The following is a 15,056-nucleotide window of genomic DNA, read 5'->3' as shown; positions in this document are numbered from 1 at the left end:
CATTCTACATAAACACTTAAGAGCATGCATAACTTTACTTGTGTCAGCATTCCCATTGAATCAATGAGACTGCTCCCATGATTGAAGTTATACCCATACTTAAGTGTATGCAGGATTGGAGTCTTACTAATTGTGAAACTAATACAATTACTTTGTGCCAGATTGTTGCTGACCACATGCAGATATTCTTGGATAGTATTGAGGAGCATTGCCTTTGCGCATATAGCATACAGGCCCAGACTACAGGAACTATTCCCTGCAGAAATACTATGTACAAGCCTATGGAGCAGGCTGCCCTGGTGGGAGTATGCTGGAACATTCAGAAGTATGGTAAAGCGCATGCAGTACCTTGGTGAATTGGGTTCAAGAAAGGCTGCCCACCTTGCCACTTATTTAGGCCAATAGCCATGTGTCACAATTCAGCCTGTTATTTGTAATTGTACAGTTATAACCAACTGTTATACACTTCTTCCTGGAATATAAGCAAAATGTAGACAAAATACATAATTTTAATACTGAAATTTCCTGCCTAGTATTATGTACATTGTGAAAAATCAATTGTTCATGCAAATAAAGAGCTTGATCTTGCACAACACAGCTGTGAGAAAATGCACAGAAAGAGGCAAAATATAATAAAAAGACAGAATCAGTGATCCCTCAACATTTTATCATATTTGGTGTTTTTCTTAAATCCACAGCTCCTGGAGACTTGTGACTATGTGAGACTCTCAGCTCTCATTTAAAAACAAAAACAAAAAAGCACGTTGCTAGCCTTCAAAGTTTGGAGAAAAGCTTGAAAATGTGAACCCTAAGGGCTTAAATACCTGAGGGCAATTAAGAAGAACCCAAAATGTATTGACTTTAAAATCATGAGAATTTTAAAAATAATCTCATGATTTTTTTGTAGGGAGGCTGACTCAGGATTTTTGAATGTTTGGCGTGGCAATGTTGCAGAGAGTATTAGGAAATCCATTTTTTTGTTAGTGCTGCTAACACATATACATGATTAGTAGCAAGAGTAAATTTAAGAGGGGATTACGTGGACCACCACCTCTTTAGCATGATGAGGATACCTTATCAACCTCCAGTTTCCTCAGATGCTAAAATTTTTCCTCCTTTTATTTTGTTTTGTTTTTTACTCTGTGCAAGAGTTTACAGTCTCAGACAAGAAACAAAGACAGATACAGATAAATATTTGAGGGAGTAGAAGGAAACAATGAGACAATATTGGTCAGCATGATAGGAAGTGGTATCCACACACCAGAGGCTGTTGTCACATTTTTGTAGGCATCACAGCAAAAGAGAGTTTTAAGGAGGATAACGAGGTAGCTTTTTGAATGTTTATGGGGAACTCTCAGGTGTGAGGGGTAGCACGGGAGAAAGAACTGAGGTGCTGGTTTGAAAATTTAACAAGTGGGAGATGGAGGCTGGCATTACTGGGTGATTGGAGGCAGGAGTTGACATCTTGATAGTGAGTGAACGATGATAGATTGGGTGAGGATTGACTGCGAAGGGCCTTGAAAGTGAGTATAGGCAGCATAAGTTTGATGTGATAGAGAAGAGGGAGCCCGTGTAGAGATTCAAAGAGAGGGGTGAAATGGTCAAAGCAATGGTCTAGAAGAAGAATCTTTGCAGCTGTACTCTAAATGGATCTGAGCAAGGCAAGACTGCATTTGTCTAGACTAGAGATAAGGATGTTGTTGTAATCAAGATGTGAGATAGTGAGAACTTGGAGAAGAGTTTAGCTGTGTGGATGGATAGAAAAGGCTGTATATTAGCGGTGTTAAGTAGAAAGATTTAGAAATAGCCTAGATGTGAGGACCTAGAGAGAGGTCCAAGTCAACGAGGATGGATAAGTTATGGGCGTGAGTGAGGGAGGTGGCTACTGAACAGAAATATTAATTGAATATGTCTTCCTTTGTGCATTATTTATGATCATATCTAACTAGTAATGAATCAATACCATTGTTAGGACTCCTTTTGTTCCTGATATATTTAAAAAAGCTCATTTTTATTATCTTTAACTCTGACTATAGATTTTACCTGGTGTTTTTTTTTTTGCTTCCATTGTCAATTTTCTACAATTCCTAGCTTTTAATTTATGTTCCTTATTATCAATTCCCCCCCCCCCTTTTCCATTGGTTATATTTATTATTTATTTATTATGGCTGCTTTCACTTCCCCTCTAAGTAAGGCTGGTTTATTGACCAGTGTAACCTTCTTTCTCAGTTGTATGAGTGTGGATTTTGTAGCATTTAGTAAACTGTTCTTAAACAGTTCCCAATTATCATTCACATTCCCAGCTGATTTGGCTCATAATTGGGATGTACTATAGACTTCTTCAGCATTTCTCTTATTAGAAATACATTTAAAGTAACTATAAAATAAAATAAAACCATACTTCATTCTGACTTGTGAATAGAATATTACATCATACTGGTTTATAAAACTGCTTCACTGAATCTGAAAGGAGAGAGAGAACCTTTCAGGGCTTCACTGTGCAAACTTTATTTGTGTTGGTCAGCACTTACTTACGCACATGTCCCATCAGTACTTGCGTAATTGCTAACCAACTCGAGGAAGGTTGCCCAGGTGAGCCCCGAGCAGTCAAACATGTCATATTACATCAGTAATGTTTGTATTTGAAGTTTCTGTGTAAGGGAAATTAACGGTATTCCTGTTTTATTTTTTTATAGTCTTACGGAAAAGGCGCAAGAAGAAAAAACCGATTTAAAGGATCAGATGGGAGTACATCTTCTGACACTACCTCTAATAGTTTTGTACGTCAGGTATGTTATGCTTTTTTTAGTATGTCATTCAGTTTTCAAAGGATATTGCAAACTTTCTGGTGTTCAGGACAGACTAGACAGACTTTTTCTTGCAGGATTAGTGATCAAGGCACATATTGGACACAGAACATAGTAGCTTTCAGTTAGTCTTGTTTGCTGCTGCTGAGAGCAGTATTTACTTTTTTATCACATAAATTCCATGAGGTGATTAAGCATATATGGAGATGAGGATACTGGTGGGAGAGCCTGGAGTGACAGCTCTAGCAGAGACATTATGGTCCCTCCCTCCTCAGAGGGTTTCCCTGCTTAAATTATTGCTGTGTGAGGCAGCATTAACTTAGATGCTTTTCTCATTCTTCCCAGTGTTATTTCAGGAGCCCAGCTGGAAAGGAAATCCTTGGCAGCATGGGTCCCACCAGACTGCCATGGAGCTGGGAGAGGGCTGTAACGGATAGAGAACCAGTGCAGAGTCATTCACACTTTGTGAATCCACCAGATGTGTGCAGATTTCAGAGTAGATTCATTAGTTTTGATGGAATAATGCCAGGGAAATTCTGAGGCAGAGCCTGTGGTTAGATGTTGATAGATATTTGGCTGCATGTGTGTTTGCTCTGTGTGCCCCCCCCAGCCCAGCCCAGACGAGCTGGCAAGGCAGACCTCGAGCAAACCACCCAATGACCACAAGGTCCGTTAAGGGATGAAGGTTCTTTGCCAGGTTTATTGTCAACGAAGTATGGCACTAATATCCTGCAGACTCTACTGATCCAATATGTATGCCCATAACAATGGACCAGCTCAGTGAATGGCAGGACTTTCTGTTCCTCTCTAGGCCAGACAGAGATACTCCCTCTGAGATACATCTTTATACCCGATACAAACACGTTAATACTGCCCCTCTGACATAGTTACTGCCCCCCTGACATGGCTAGTTATATCACTCATCACCTTGTACGTGTTGGTTCGATCAAAACATCTCCATTACGTACATCCTGACCTTATCTTTTAGGAGGGGTCAGTGTGTTCCTGTTATCCTTGGGGATGTTTTTGTACCATCCTTGATAACGGGATGTTCTGGTACCACTTGATAATGAGATGTGTTTGCATGAGTATTCTGTGACTAGCACTTCTTAAGAATGTGTATTTTTGCAATATCAGCCCTGTTCTTGCCAGATTCTGTGAGCAGGTCACGCCTCATACCAGGTGTCTAATACAAAGCTTAAGAATCAGGCTCTCTTCCTACTACAGAGCCTTGTAAAGTGTGCAGTACTTATTGTGGGTTTATTGCGTATGGGTTGATTTGGCCCATAGAGTTAGTGAAAACCACAGTGACAATAAAGTATATCCAAGGCACAATATAGTTGCAGAATTGTGCTCCAGAAACTCAGTGTCTTTAAATAAAAAGTAGCTGTTATGGTTGAGGACAGAACCTTGAAAATGTGAAGCAAATGTTAGCAATGCAGTGACATGTTGCCTGAGTCTGAAGAAAACCTGCAACAAAGCTCTGATAAATGATTTTCCCATCCATTTCATTCAGGATTTTGCAGGTGCAGAATTTGGCATTTTTGCTGCAGAATTCACTATTTTACTACAACAAGGCATGCAACTTTCTTCTTTCCTTTCCAGATTCCCTTGCTTTTTCATAGAATCAAAGAATATCAGGGTTGGAAGGGATCACAGGAAGTCATCTAGGCCAACTCCCTGCTCAAAGCAGGACCAATTTCCAACTAAATCATACCAGCCATGGCTTTGTCAAGCCTAACCTTAAAAATCTCTAAGGAAAGAGATTCCAACACCTCCCTAGGTAACCCATTCCAGTGCTTCACCACCCTCCTAGTGAAAAAGTTTTTCCTAATATCCAACCTAAACCTCCTCCACTGCAACTTGAGACCATTACTCCTTGTTCTGTCATCTGGTACCACTGAGAACAGTCTAGATCCATCCTCTTTGGAACCCCCTCTCAGGTAGTTGAAAGCAGCTATCAAATCCCCCCTCATTCTTCTCTTCTGCAGACTAAACAATCCGAGTTCCCTCAGCCTCTCCTCATAAGTCGTGTGTTCCAGTCCCCTAATCATTTTTGTTGCCCTCCGATGGACTCTTTCCAGTTTTTCCACATCCTTCTTGTAGTGTGGGGCCCAAAACTAGACATAGTACTCCAGATGAGGCCTCACCAATGTCGAATAGAGGGGATTGATCACGTCCCTCAATCTGCTGGCAATGCCCCTACTTATATAGCCCAGAATGCCGTTAGCCTTCTTGGCAACAAGGGCATGCTGTCGACTCTCATGCAGCTTCTCATCCACTGTAACCACTATGTCCTTTTCTGCAGAACTGCTGCCTAGCCATTCGGTCCCTCATATGTAGTGCATGGGATTCTTCTGTCCTAAGTGCAGGACTCTGCACTTGTCCTTGTTGAACCTCATCAGGTTTCTTTTGGCCCAGTCCTCTAATTTGTCTAGGTCCCTATGTATCCTATCCCTATCCTCCAGCGTATCTACCACTCCTCCCAGTTTAGTGTCATCTGCAAACTTGCTGGGAATGCAGTCCACGCCATCCTCCAGATCATTAATGAAGATATTGGACAAAACTTGCCCCAGGACCAACTCTTGGGGCATTCCGCTTGATACCAGCTGCCAACTAGACATGGAGCCATTGATCACTACCAGTTGAGCCCGACGATCTAGCCAGCTTTCTGTCCACCTTGTAGTCCATTCATCCAGCCCATACTTCTTTAACTTGCTGGCAAGAATACTTTTGACCGTATCAAAAGCTTTGCTAAAATCAAGAAATAACACATCCACTGCTTTCCCCTCATCCATAGAGCCAGTTATCTTGTCATAGACGGCAATTAGGTTAGTCAAGTATCAGAGGGGTAGCTATGTTAGTCTGGATCTGTAAAAGCAGCAAAGAGTCCTGTGGCACCTTATAGACTAACAGACGTATTGGAGCATGAGCTTTCGTGGGTGAATACCCACTTCGTCAGATGCATGTTATATTAGTCAGGCATGATTTGCCCTTGGTCCTGATCACGTTCCACTAAGTGCTTCAGAATTGATTCCTTGAGGACCTGCTCCATGATTGTTTCAGGGATTGAGGTGAGGCTCACTGGCCTGTAGTTCCCCGGATCCTTCTTCTTCCTGGTTTTAAAGATGGGCACTACAGTAGCCTTTTTCCAGTCATCTGGGACCTCCCCCGGCTGCCATGAGTTTTCAAAAATAGTGGCCAATGGCTCTGCAATCACACCCGCCAACCACTTTAGCACCCTCGGATGTAGTGCATCCAGCCCAATGGATTTGTGCTCATCCAGCTTTTCTAAATAGTCCCGAACCACTTATTTTTCCACAGAGGGCTGGTCACCTCCTCCCCATGCTGTGCTGCCCAGTGTAGCAGTCTGGGAGCTGACCTTGTTCGTGAAGACAGGGGCAAAAAAAGCATTGAGTACATTAGCTTTTTCCACAGCCTCTGTCACTAGGTTGCCTCTCTCACTCAGTAAGGGGCCCACACTTCACTTGACTTTCTTCTTGTTGCTAACATACATGAGGAAACCCTTATTGTTACTCTTAACATCTCTTGCTAGCTGCAACTCCAAGTGTGATTTGGCCTTCCTGATTTCACTCCTGCATATCTGAGCAATATTTTTATACTTCTCCCTGGTCATTTGTCCAATCTTCCACTTCTTGTAAGCTTCTTTTTTGTCTTTAAGATCATCAAGGATTTCACTGTTAAACCAAGCTGGTCGCCTGCCATATTTACTATTCTTTCTACTCATCGGAATGGTTTGTTCCTGCAACCTCAATAAGGATTCTTTAAAATACAGCCAGCTTTCCTGGACTCCTTTCCTCCTTCATGTTGTTCTCCCAGGGGATCCTGCCCATCAGCTCCCTGAGGGAGTCAAAGTCTGCTTTTCTGAAGTCCAGGGTCCATATTCTGCTTCTCTCCTTTCTTCCTTGTGTCAGGATCCTGAACTTGACCGTCTCATGGTCACTGCCTCCCAGGTTCCCATCCACTTTTGCTTCCTCTACTAATTCTTCCCTGTTAGTGATCAGGAGGTCAAGAAGCGCTCTGCCCCTAATCGGTTGCTCCAGCACTTGCACCAGGAAATTGTCTCCTACATTTTCCAAAAGCTTCCTAGATTGTCTGTGCACCGCTGTATTGCTCTCCCAGCAGATATCAGGGTGATTGAAGTCTCCCATGAGAACTAGGACCTGCGATTTAGCAACTTCTGTTAGTTGCCGGAAGAAAGCCTCATCCACCTCATCCCCCTGGTCTGATGGTCTGTAGCAGACTCCCACCACGACATCACCCTTGTTGCTCACACTTCTAAACTTAATCCAGAGAGTCTCAGGTTTTTCTGCAGTTTCATATCGGAGCTCTGAGCAGTCATACTGCTCTCTTACAAACAATGCAACCCCCCTTCTTTTCTGCCCAGCCTGTCCTTCCTGAACAGTTTATATCCATCTATGACAGTGCTCTGCTTGCATTACTGTTCTTGAACTCAAAATCTTAACAGTAACCTCATATGCATTTATTTCAGTTATATCAACAGATCAGCTCATCAGACCATCAACTATTCTATGCATTTGGGAAGCTATTCTGCCTTAATACCATTGCAGTTATGTTAAAGTTTTGTGTCAGACTGCAAGTTTGATGAAATTAGAGTATATATTGAGATGGACGTGAAAGCATTATGAAGCATTGGAGTGTGCTATCAACGGTGTTCTAGGCAGTGAAGGTGGAAAGGAATGCAAAAGGAAGGTTTTCCCCTTAACTTCATGTGTCCTTAATTTTAAGATTTTGGGTTAATGGAGTGTGTCCTGCTGCATCCTTAACTTCCCCTAAAACATAGTTTTTGTTTGTTCATTTCTTGGGGGATTTTTTATATTGCTTTGGTGTACCTCAGTGTATGACTCGCCAGAGTCAGGGAGAAAGGGAACTGCCCGTGCCTGAAAATCAGAGGGAAAAAACTGTGCTGCTGGAGCTGCTTCTGACTATACCAACCCACCTGAGAAGTATGGGAGACTGTGATGTGTGTTGGTAAATTCTTTGTAACGTTGTATCCCTGTTTAAAAAAAAACAACAAAAAAACCCACAAACGTTACAAGCACACTGAGAGCAATCCTCTGTGTTTAACAGTGACAACATAATCTGTCAGCTAGAGGGAACCTTCATAAAGGAATCTGTCAGCACTCACTTCCCGAAACACTCTGTAGCCTTTCATGTACTTCTGAAAATTGGGTACAGCCAAGAGCAGCTTCAGCAGCAGGGTGCACATGCGTGCATTATATTAGCACATCTGCGTATTAATCTCCTCCTTCACTGCCAGGATGAGATGTAACTCTCAAATTTCAAAGATGCTAGTGTGATAGCTGCTATCTTGGCAACACCAGGGGTTGAAGCAGTGACCTTCATAGCTAAAGGAATGAGTCTTTACTGCTTGTGCTAAAGAGTCAGGTTGTCACAAACTCACACTACTGTGGATTGGACATCCAGAGTGGGAGTGGGGTAAGACACATAACACACATTAACTTTTGGGTTACTCAAGTAAATAAGTGACAAATGCATAAAATGTAAAACCTGTGTATTTTGATCATAATAATTTACAGTTTATCGTACTGTTTAAGTGGAAACCTGCTTTGAACTGTTTTTTTCCCACTGTCGATAGTATATTCCCGTAATGGTTATAGTATTATTCCAAAAAGATGCAGCAGCTCTGAATAACACAGAGGAATTGTTTGAGTCATAGCAGGTGTGTGGGAGAAGTGTTTCTGCATGAGTTTGCTCACTGTAGTTTCTTTCAAAGCTCAGGATTGCACCCTGGGCAAGCAGTCCTGCTCTGACTCTCCTTCCTACTTGGCTAGCTTGATACCCTAGCCCAAAGAGGAATCACTAGCAGCATTACTATCATTAGATGCAAAAGCACAGCAGATATTGGATGTCAAATGCTGATAGCACGTTCAGGTAATAGGTGCGGCCGCTCTCCACTATTTACGTTTGTGTGTGGTGTTCCTAGAATATCACAGATAGATATTACAGGATCTCTTTCTGTACTTGTATCTTTCGTAGAAGACTGCCATTTTGGTATAAACTGACTATTGTTTTCCCTTCTGCAGCAGTAGTTACTTTTTGGGGCACAATGAGGTTATTCTAGCATGTGAAGACCTGTCCCATTTGCAAAGGATGAGCAAAGGGCTAGCAGCCCAGCATTTTGAGGTGACATTTGGAGCTTGAGGCAGGTTGAGTGGACCTTAGATTAAGTGTATGGTTATGTACAAATTGTTTTAAAATATGCAAATTAGCTCTTTTAATGCCACACATGGAATACCTCAAAACTTGGCCTATAAACAAGTTCAGTGCTACAGGGACTGGACAGCCATAGGGAAAGCTCCTCCTTTGGATATTAGATGGTATCTTCTTAATGGCTGTTTCTGCCTGTAATTGTCTCACACTCGGGCACAAGCAGGGAAGGACAGAATGAAGCAGTGGAGGCAGGCATTTTTAACATGAGGTAGCATTTGAAAATTGTCTCTAGGACCCCTATGAGGCAGAAAGGGGCCATTGAAGAGTTTATGGAGACGAGTTGGATGGCATATACATTCTCCAGCCTTCTCTCCTCCAGTCAGTATAGCCCAGTGAGTTTCAAGTCACTTTCCTGTGTCCACAGAGCAAGTCAGTGGGTGAGATGGGATGTATACTCAGGAGTTCCTATATTCATCCACCACAACACTCTACCTCTAATTGCTTTATCCATTTTCCCACTGCAGATCTTTGTATAGTTTAGTCTATAGGTGATATTTTAACAATAGACATAAAAACCAGTACGTACAAAATATTCTTTTAATTGTGGTACTAACACTTCTTGCATAAATTCTAGTCTTACGTTACACACATCAGATGCCACTGAATTTGGTCCAAAACTGGTTAATGTTACCTGATTAATAGGATGTCTGAGCTGAAGACTGTACATTGCCATGTGTTGCTCTGAATCTGTGAGTTTGGCAACCCCCACTGATAGCAGTAGAATGTATGTATACAGCCTGTATGTGGACATTAATTTTAGGGGGGGTATTCAATTTTATTTATTAATTTGGGTTGTTTTATTTAATTTAATGTGGTTATTCCCACTAAAAAGAATTGCTAAGGTTTAGAACAATGGAAAATCTGTGACAGTTTAGGATAATAAAATTAAAGATACTCCAAAATATAATATTTTAATTTGTTTAAAATAATCAGATTTTCATATATGTATTAATTATGTAATGCTCCAACCCTACCATCTGATACCCAGTGTGGAGTAAATGCATACTTTGCGTTGCTCCAGTGAATTCAACGGAGACATACCAGGGATGAATTTGGACTAATACCATAACCCAGTAGCCCGATTGTGCACCAAAAACTGAACACAATCAAGCAAAGCAAGCCAGCAGTGATATTTTCCTATGTTATCCTGTTGAAATCAGGGGTAGCACACTGTACCTGAAAAATATTAAGACATTATTTTGAGATATGAAGAGTAAAAGGAGTTTAGCAGGACTGAAAACTTCCTTTAATCTCTATAAACACCATGTAAGCTCTTAGGGGCCAGCAACATCTCTTTATTATGTGTTTGTAAGTGCCTAAAATAATGAGTACCCGTTTAATGAGTGGGCTTGTAGGCACTACCGTAATATAAATAATAAAGAACAATAATCATTTTTGTCTCTGACCTGAAGAAGGAACGTGTATATACACACACACATACAGATATATTATACACAAAAACTTCATTAAAAGTACATTATTAAGCTTGCAAAGTCAAGCACTGAAAAGTTGGGAATTGCCAGAAGTAAAGTTGTTTATTCATATGCCTCACTTCTGCATATGCATCATGATACAGTCTTTAGTTACATGACTACATATTTTTTTCCACAGAATACCTTCTAATTCAGTGCCCAGAGTGGATAGTGTTCTCTTAATGAATAACTATTGAATATTTTTCTCATGGCCGCCCTGGGGGGGGCCCCCAAGTGGGGCAATTTTCCCCGGGCCCCGCAGGGGCCCCACAAGCTGCTCCGAGTTTTCGGCAGCACTTCCACGCGGGCCCTTCACTCGCTCCATGTCTTTGGCGGCGGGTCCTTCAGTGCAGAGGAAGACTCGGAGTGAGTGAAGGACCCGCTGCTGAAGTGCTGCTGAACCCTGGGAGCGCCGCCTGGTGGGTACAAGCGCTGCAAGTGGCGGGGTGCGGGGGGTGCTGTGATCGGCGGCACTTAAGCTGCTCTACCACCGCTGCTTCATTCTTTGGCTGCATTCGGCGGCAGGTCCTTCCTTCCAAGAGGGACCCACCGCTGAATTGCTGCGGAAGGCCCGGCCGTGCCCCAGGCCCCCTGAATCCTCTGGGTGGCCCTGATTTTTTTTCTCCTCATTATTCAATGTATGTCCTCATGCTCTATTTACTGCATACTATTCAAATCTGCTCTGAGAAATAATTATTAAATTTTTCATGGGCTTTTCTATGGCACTCATCTTAACATTTGTGAAGCACTCAGATACTGTAATCTTCACAACATCTTTATGAGATGAGATGATGTATCATCCTCATTTTATAGATGAGGAAGTGATACACACAGAAATTAAGGTAATAGATTTCCATTCATTTTGCGTGCCCAATATGAGAAGCATAGGACTGGATTATTCAGAGTAAAGTGCTATATAATGCCAAGTACATATTTAAAGCATAGGTCCCACTGACTTCAGTTGCAGCTATAAGTGCTCAGAATTTCTGTAAATCACACAGTTAGGCCTGGTATACACTAAAAAGTTAGGTTAACCCAGCAATGTCACTCAGAAGTGTGAAAAATCCACAACCCTGAGCAGCGCAGTTAAGCCAACCTAAACATGGCGGTAGACAGTGGTAGGTTGATGGGAAAATTCTTCTGTCTACCTAGCTACTCCCTATCGGAGAGGTGGATTACCTATGCTAATAGGAGAACCCTTCCCATCAGCATAGGTAGCAATACATTTAAGCGATACAGTGGCGCAGCTGCAGCACTGTCGCTTGTAGTGTTTCAAGTGTAGACAAGCAGTGAGTGATACGATTTGGTTTTTGTGAAAAGTTTTGTTTGAGTTATGTAATAATAGTAGGAGGGTTTTCAAGAGTCAAATGCTCTATTATTATTATTATTATTATTATTATTATTTAATTAAAATCCTTTGAAGGTTGTTTTTACCTCGTCACCATTTGATCAGAGAGAACCAATTTGCAGTGTTTTTTGTAACTTTTATTTGAGAACAGAAAAAACTATAAAGTTAACTAATTTCTTATTCCTACCTAAGTACTAAAGAATGTGAAAATTAGTTTGATTACAGTGTAAATCAAGTTAGTCAAATCAAAGCATTAACAATACAAATTAGAATTAGTAAATTAAAAAGATAATTTAAGACCAACAGTTGGTCAAGTCATTACATGAGCACAATCAGGAATCAAATCACAAAGTTAACAACACCAATGATTGAATGATTGACAGTCTTTCTGTCTCTGTATGTTTTTGTTTGTTTCTGAGGGGGGGTGTTGCTGCTGCTGCTGCTGCTGCTGTTGTTGTTGTAGTACGCATGTTGGTCCCAGGATATTAGGCCATATCTACATGTTAGCCATGACTTTGACAAGAATGACAGCCCACAGCCGACGTAAGGAATGCAGTGTCTGCACAGACATTGCATCACGCTAAACACACCAGCATAAGTCCTATACTTCTCAGGAAGGTTGAGTTGTGATGACGGTGTAGTAGGATACTTACATCGGCGGGAGCAAGGCTGTAGTGTAGACACTGACATACTTAGGTCGACATAAGATGCCTTATATTGACCTAACTGCAGTGTAGACCAAGCTTTAGAGAGTCACGGTGAGTCAGGTAATATCTTTTATTGGACCAACTTCTGTTGGTAAACAAGACAAACTTTCAAGCTTACACAGAGTTTTTCACTTGTGGGAAAGGTACTCAGAGTATTGTAACTAAAATAAAGGTGGAAGAATTTGTTAAGCATAAGGAGTTAACTCGCGTTACAAATGACCTTTCAAAGTGAAGTGGACAGTTAACTCCTCTGCAGTCATAGGACAAAGGAAGGTTAGTTGGTTACAGATTATTGTAATGAACCATATATTCAGCGTCTTTATGGTCCTACACTTGCCTATCACGTGTGGGGTACCTAATGCACTAAATGCCCCAATAACAGCTATGTGGATGAAACAAGAATATCACTATGCTCTCAAATGAACTCATCCAGAAAAATGATAAAACACTTCACAGAATGATCACTCCATATCTCATCTCTTAGTCCTCGCCCTCAAAGTAAAGCTGCACAACACCTTCAAAAGATGAGCCTGGGAGCTTAAATTCATAACTTTGCTAGACACAAAAAATTGTAGATTCAATAAAAACACTGGATTTATGGCTCATTACAGCAATCTGTAACCCACTAACCCTCCTTTGTCCTGTGACTGCAGAGGTGTTAAACGCCAACTTCACCTTGAATGGTCTCTTACAACATGTTAGTTCCATATAATTAATAATCTATTCCACCTTGTATTTAGCAGTGACATGCTGAGTACTTTTCCCAGGACTGAAGAAGAGCTCTGTGTAAGCTTGAAAGCTTATCCTTTTGACCAACAGAAGGATCTGCTCTTCAGTTTGAGTCATTCAGGACCTGCAGTCTGGGAAACTAGGCAATGTCTTCTGGTTCGGGTACTGTCAGACTACTGGGCATCATCCTCTGATCAACTGGCAGGTCTGCAATGTCTTTGTCTCTACTTTCCTTAGAAGGGAAAGTAGGCATATCAGCCTCTGTTTGTCATCATGGTGACCTTGAGAGGAGCAGACTCACTTCCTTGTTTATCTATTTTTTATGAGTAAATTGAACCTGGCATCATACCAGCAATCTTCTGACCAAATCAGGAGACCACAGGTTTCTCACCTCAACCGCACAGTCTAGTCCTGAAGTGAGGTTAGTCTGACTTTTGTTCTGCTGTTGGGGCCCTCCTTCTTAGGGTACTGTTTCTTTGTCACATCCACCGGCGTAGTTTTTCCAAAACAATTGTAGTGAATAACAGGACACAAGGAATCCACCAAAATGGATTTCAACTCCCCTTATCTAGGTGAACAGCCCTACATAAGAACATAGCATAACATAAGAATGGCCATACTGGGTCAGACCAAAGGTCCATCCAGCCTAGTAGCCTGTCTGCCGACACTGGCCAATGCCAGGTTCCCCAGGGGGAGTGAACCTAACAGGTAATGATCAAGTGATCTCTCTCCTGCCATTCATCTCTACCCTCTGACAAACAGAGGCTAGGGACACCATTCCTTACCCAACCTGGCTAATAGCCATTAATGGACTTAACCTCCATGAACTTATCTAGTTCTCTTTTAAACCCTGTTATAGTCCTAGTCTTCACATCCTCCTGAGGCAAGGAGTTCCACAGGTTTACTGTGTGCTGTGTGAAGAAGAATTTCCTTTTATTTGTTTTAATCCTGCTGCCCATTAATTTCATTTGGTGGCCCCTAGTTCTTATATTATGGGAGCAAGTAAATAACTTTTCCTTATTCACTTTCCCCACACCACTCATGATTTTATATACCTCTATCATAGCCACCCTGAATGACCTCCTATTAGGGCCTGGTTCCTTCCTAGTCATAATGTATGACTCTTTGTCCTTTGGCTTAGAAAAGTTGTTCCCCACCCATTCATGTCTCATGCTTACATTTTCCCAAGTCAGACAGGGCTTCATGAGCAAAGTAAGAAATTACAGAACTGTCGCCCTGTCAGAAACACTAGGGAATTAAGTGAAAGATTTCACTTTATCAGTCTCAGAGCCAAGCTGCTTGTTAAATTCATTAGCATAAACTTACTAAAAATATCATAAATTAAAGTTTATTCTTCATGTCCATTCTACTATAGGCCTATATGTAATATATCTTCCCCACTCCACAGATAGAGTGAGGAGGCTGCTTAAGAATTTCTTTTTACATCATTACACAATATGAACTTTAAGCATATCACATTTGTATTTGAAATTAAATTCATAACTAATTTCTTATCTTCAAACTAACACATAATCTAACACTTAAATTTAAGCATATTAGTAAAAATTAATTTTCTCGGTTATCGCTTCCACTAAGTGACATTGCTCTAGCATTTGTATCCAGTTCAGTACAGACATTTTCTTTCTGCATTAACTCATTTGTCTCTGGGTCTTCTGCCACCAGTAATGGCAGAGATCTCACTATTCTTTGAGCAAGA

The 15,056-nt window shown here is 41.3% G+C and overlaps 1 protein-coding gene across 2 annotated transcripts in view; it reads left to right on the top strand.

Moving 5' to 3' along the window:
* Window positions 1–15,056, top strand: part of CACNB2 (calcium voltage-gated channel auxiliary subunit beta 2) — a 441,669-nt gene that overhangs the window by 14,154 nt on the left and 412,459 nt on the right. For both annotated transcript variants that reach the window (XM_050939559.1, XM_050939558.1), the window contains exon 2: window positions 2,697–2,789. In XM_050939559.1, coding sequence (XP_050795516.1) covers window positions 2,697–2,789 — 93 coding nt within the window. The remainder of the gene's footprint in view (window positions 1–2,696; window positions 2,790–15,056) is intronic.

The sequence above is a fragment of the Gopherus flavomarginatus genome, chromosome 2 (genome assembly GCF_025201925.1).
Source record: "Gopherus flavomarginatus isolate rGopFla2 chromosome 2, rGopFla2.mat.asm, whole genome shotgun sequence".
In the NCBI taxonomy this organism is placed as follows: domain Eukaryota; kingdom Metazoa; phylum Chordata; order Testudines; family Testudinidae; genus Gopherus; species Gopherus flavomarginatus.
This window is presented reverse-complemented; position numbering and strand designations above follow the sequence as displayed.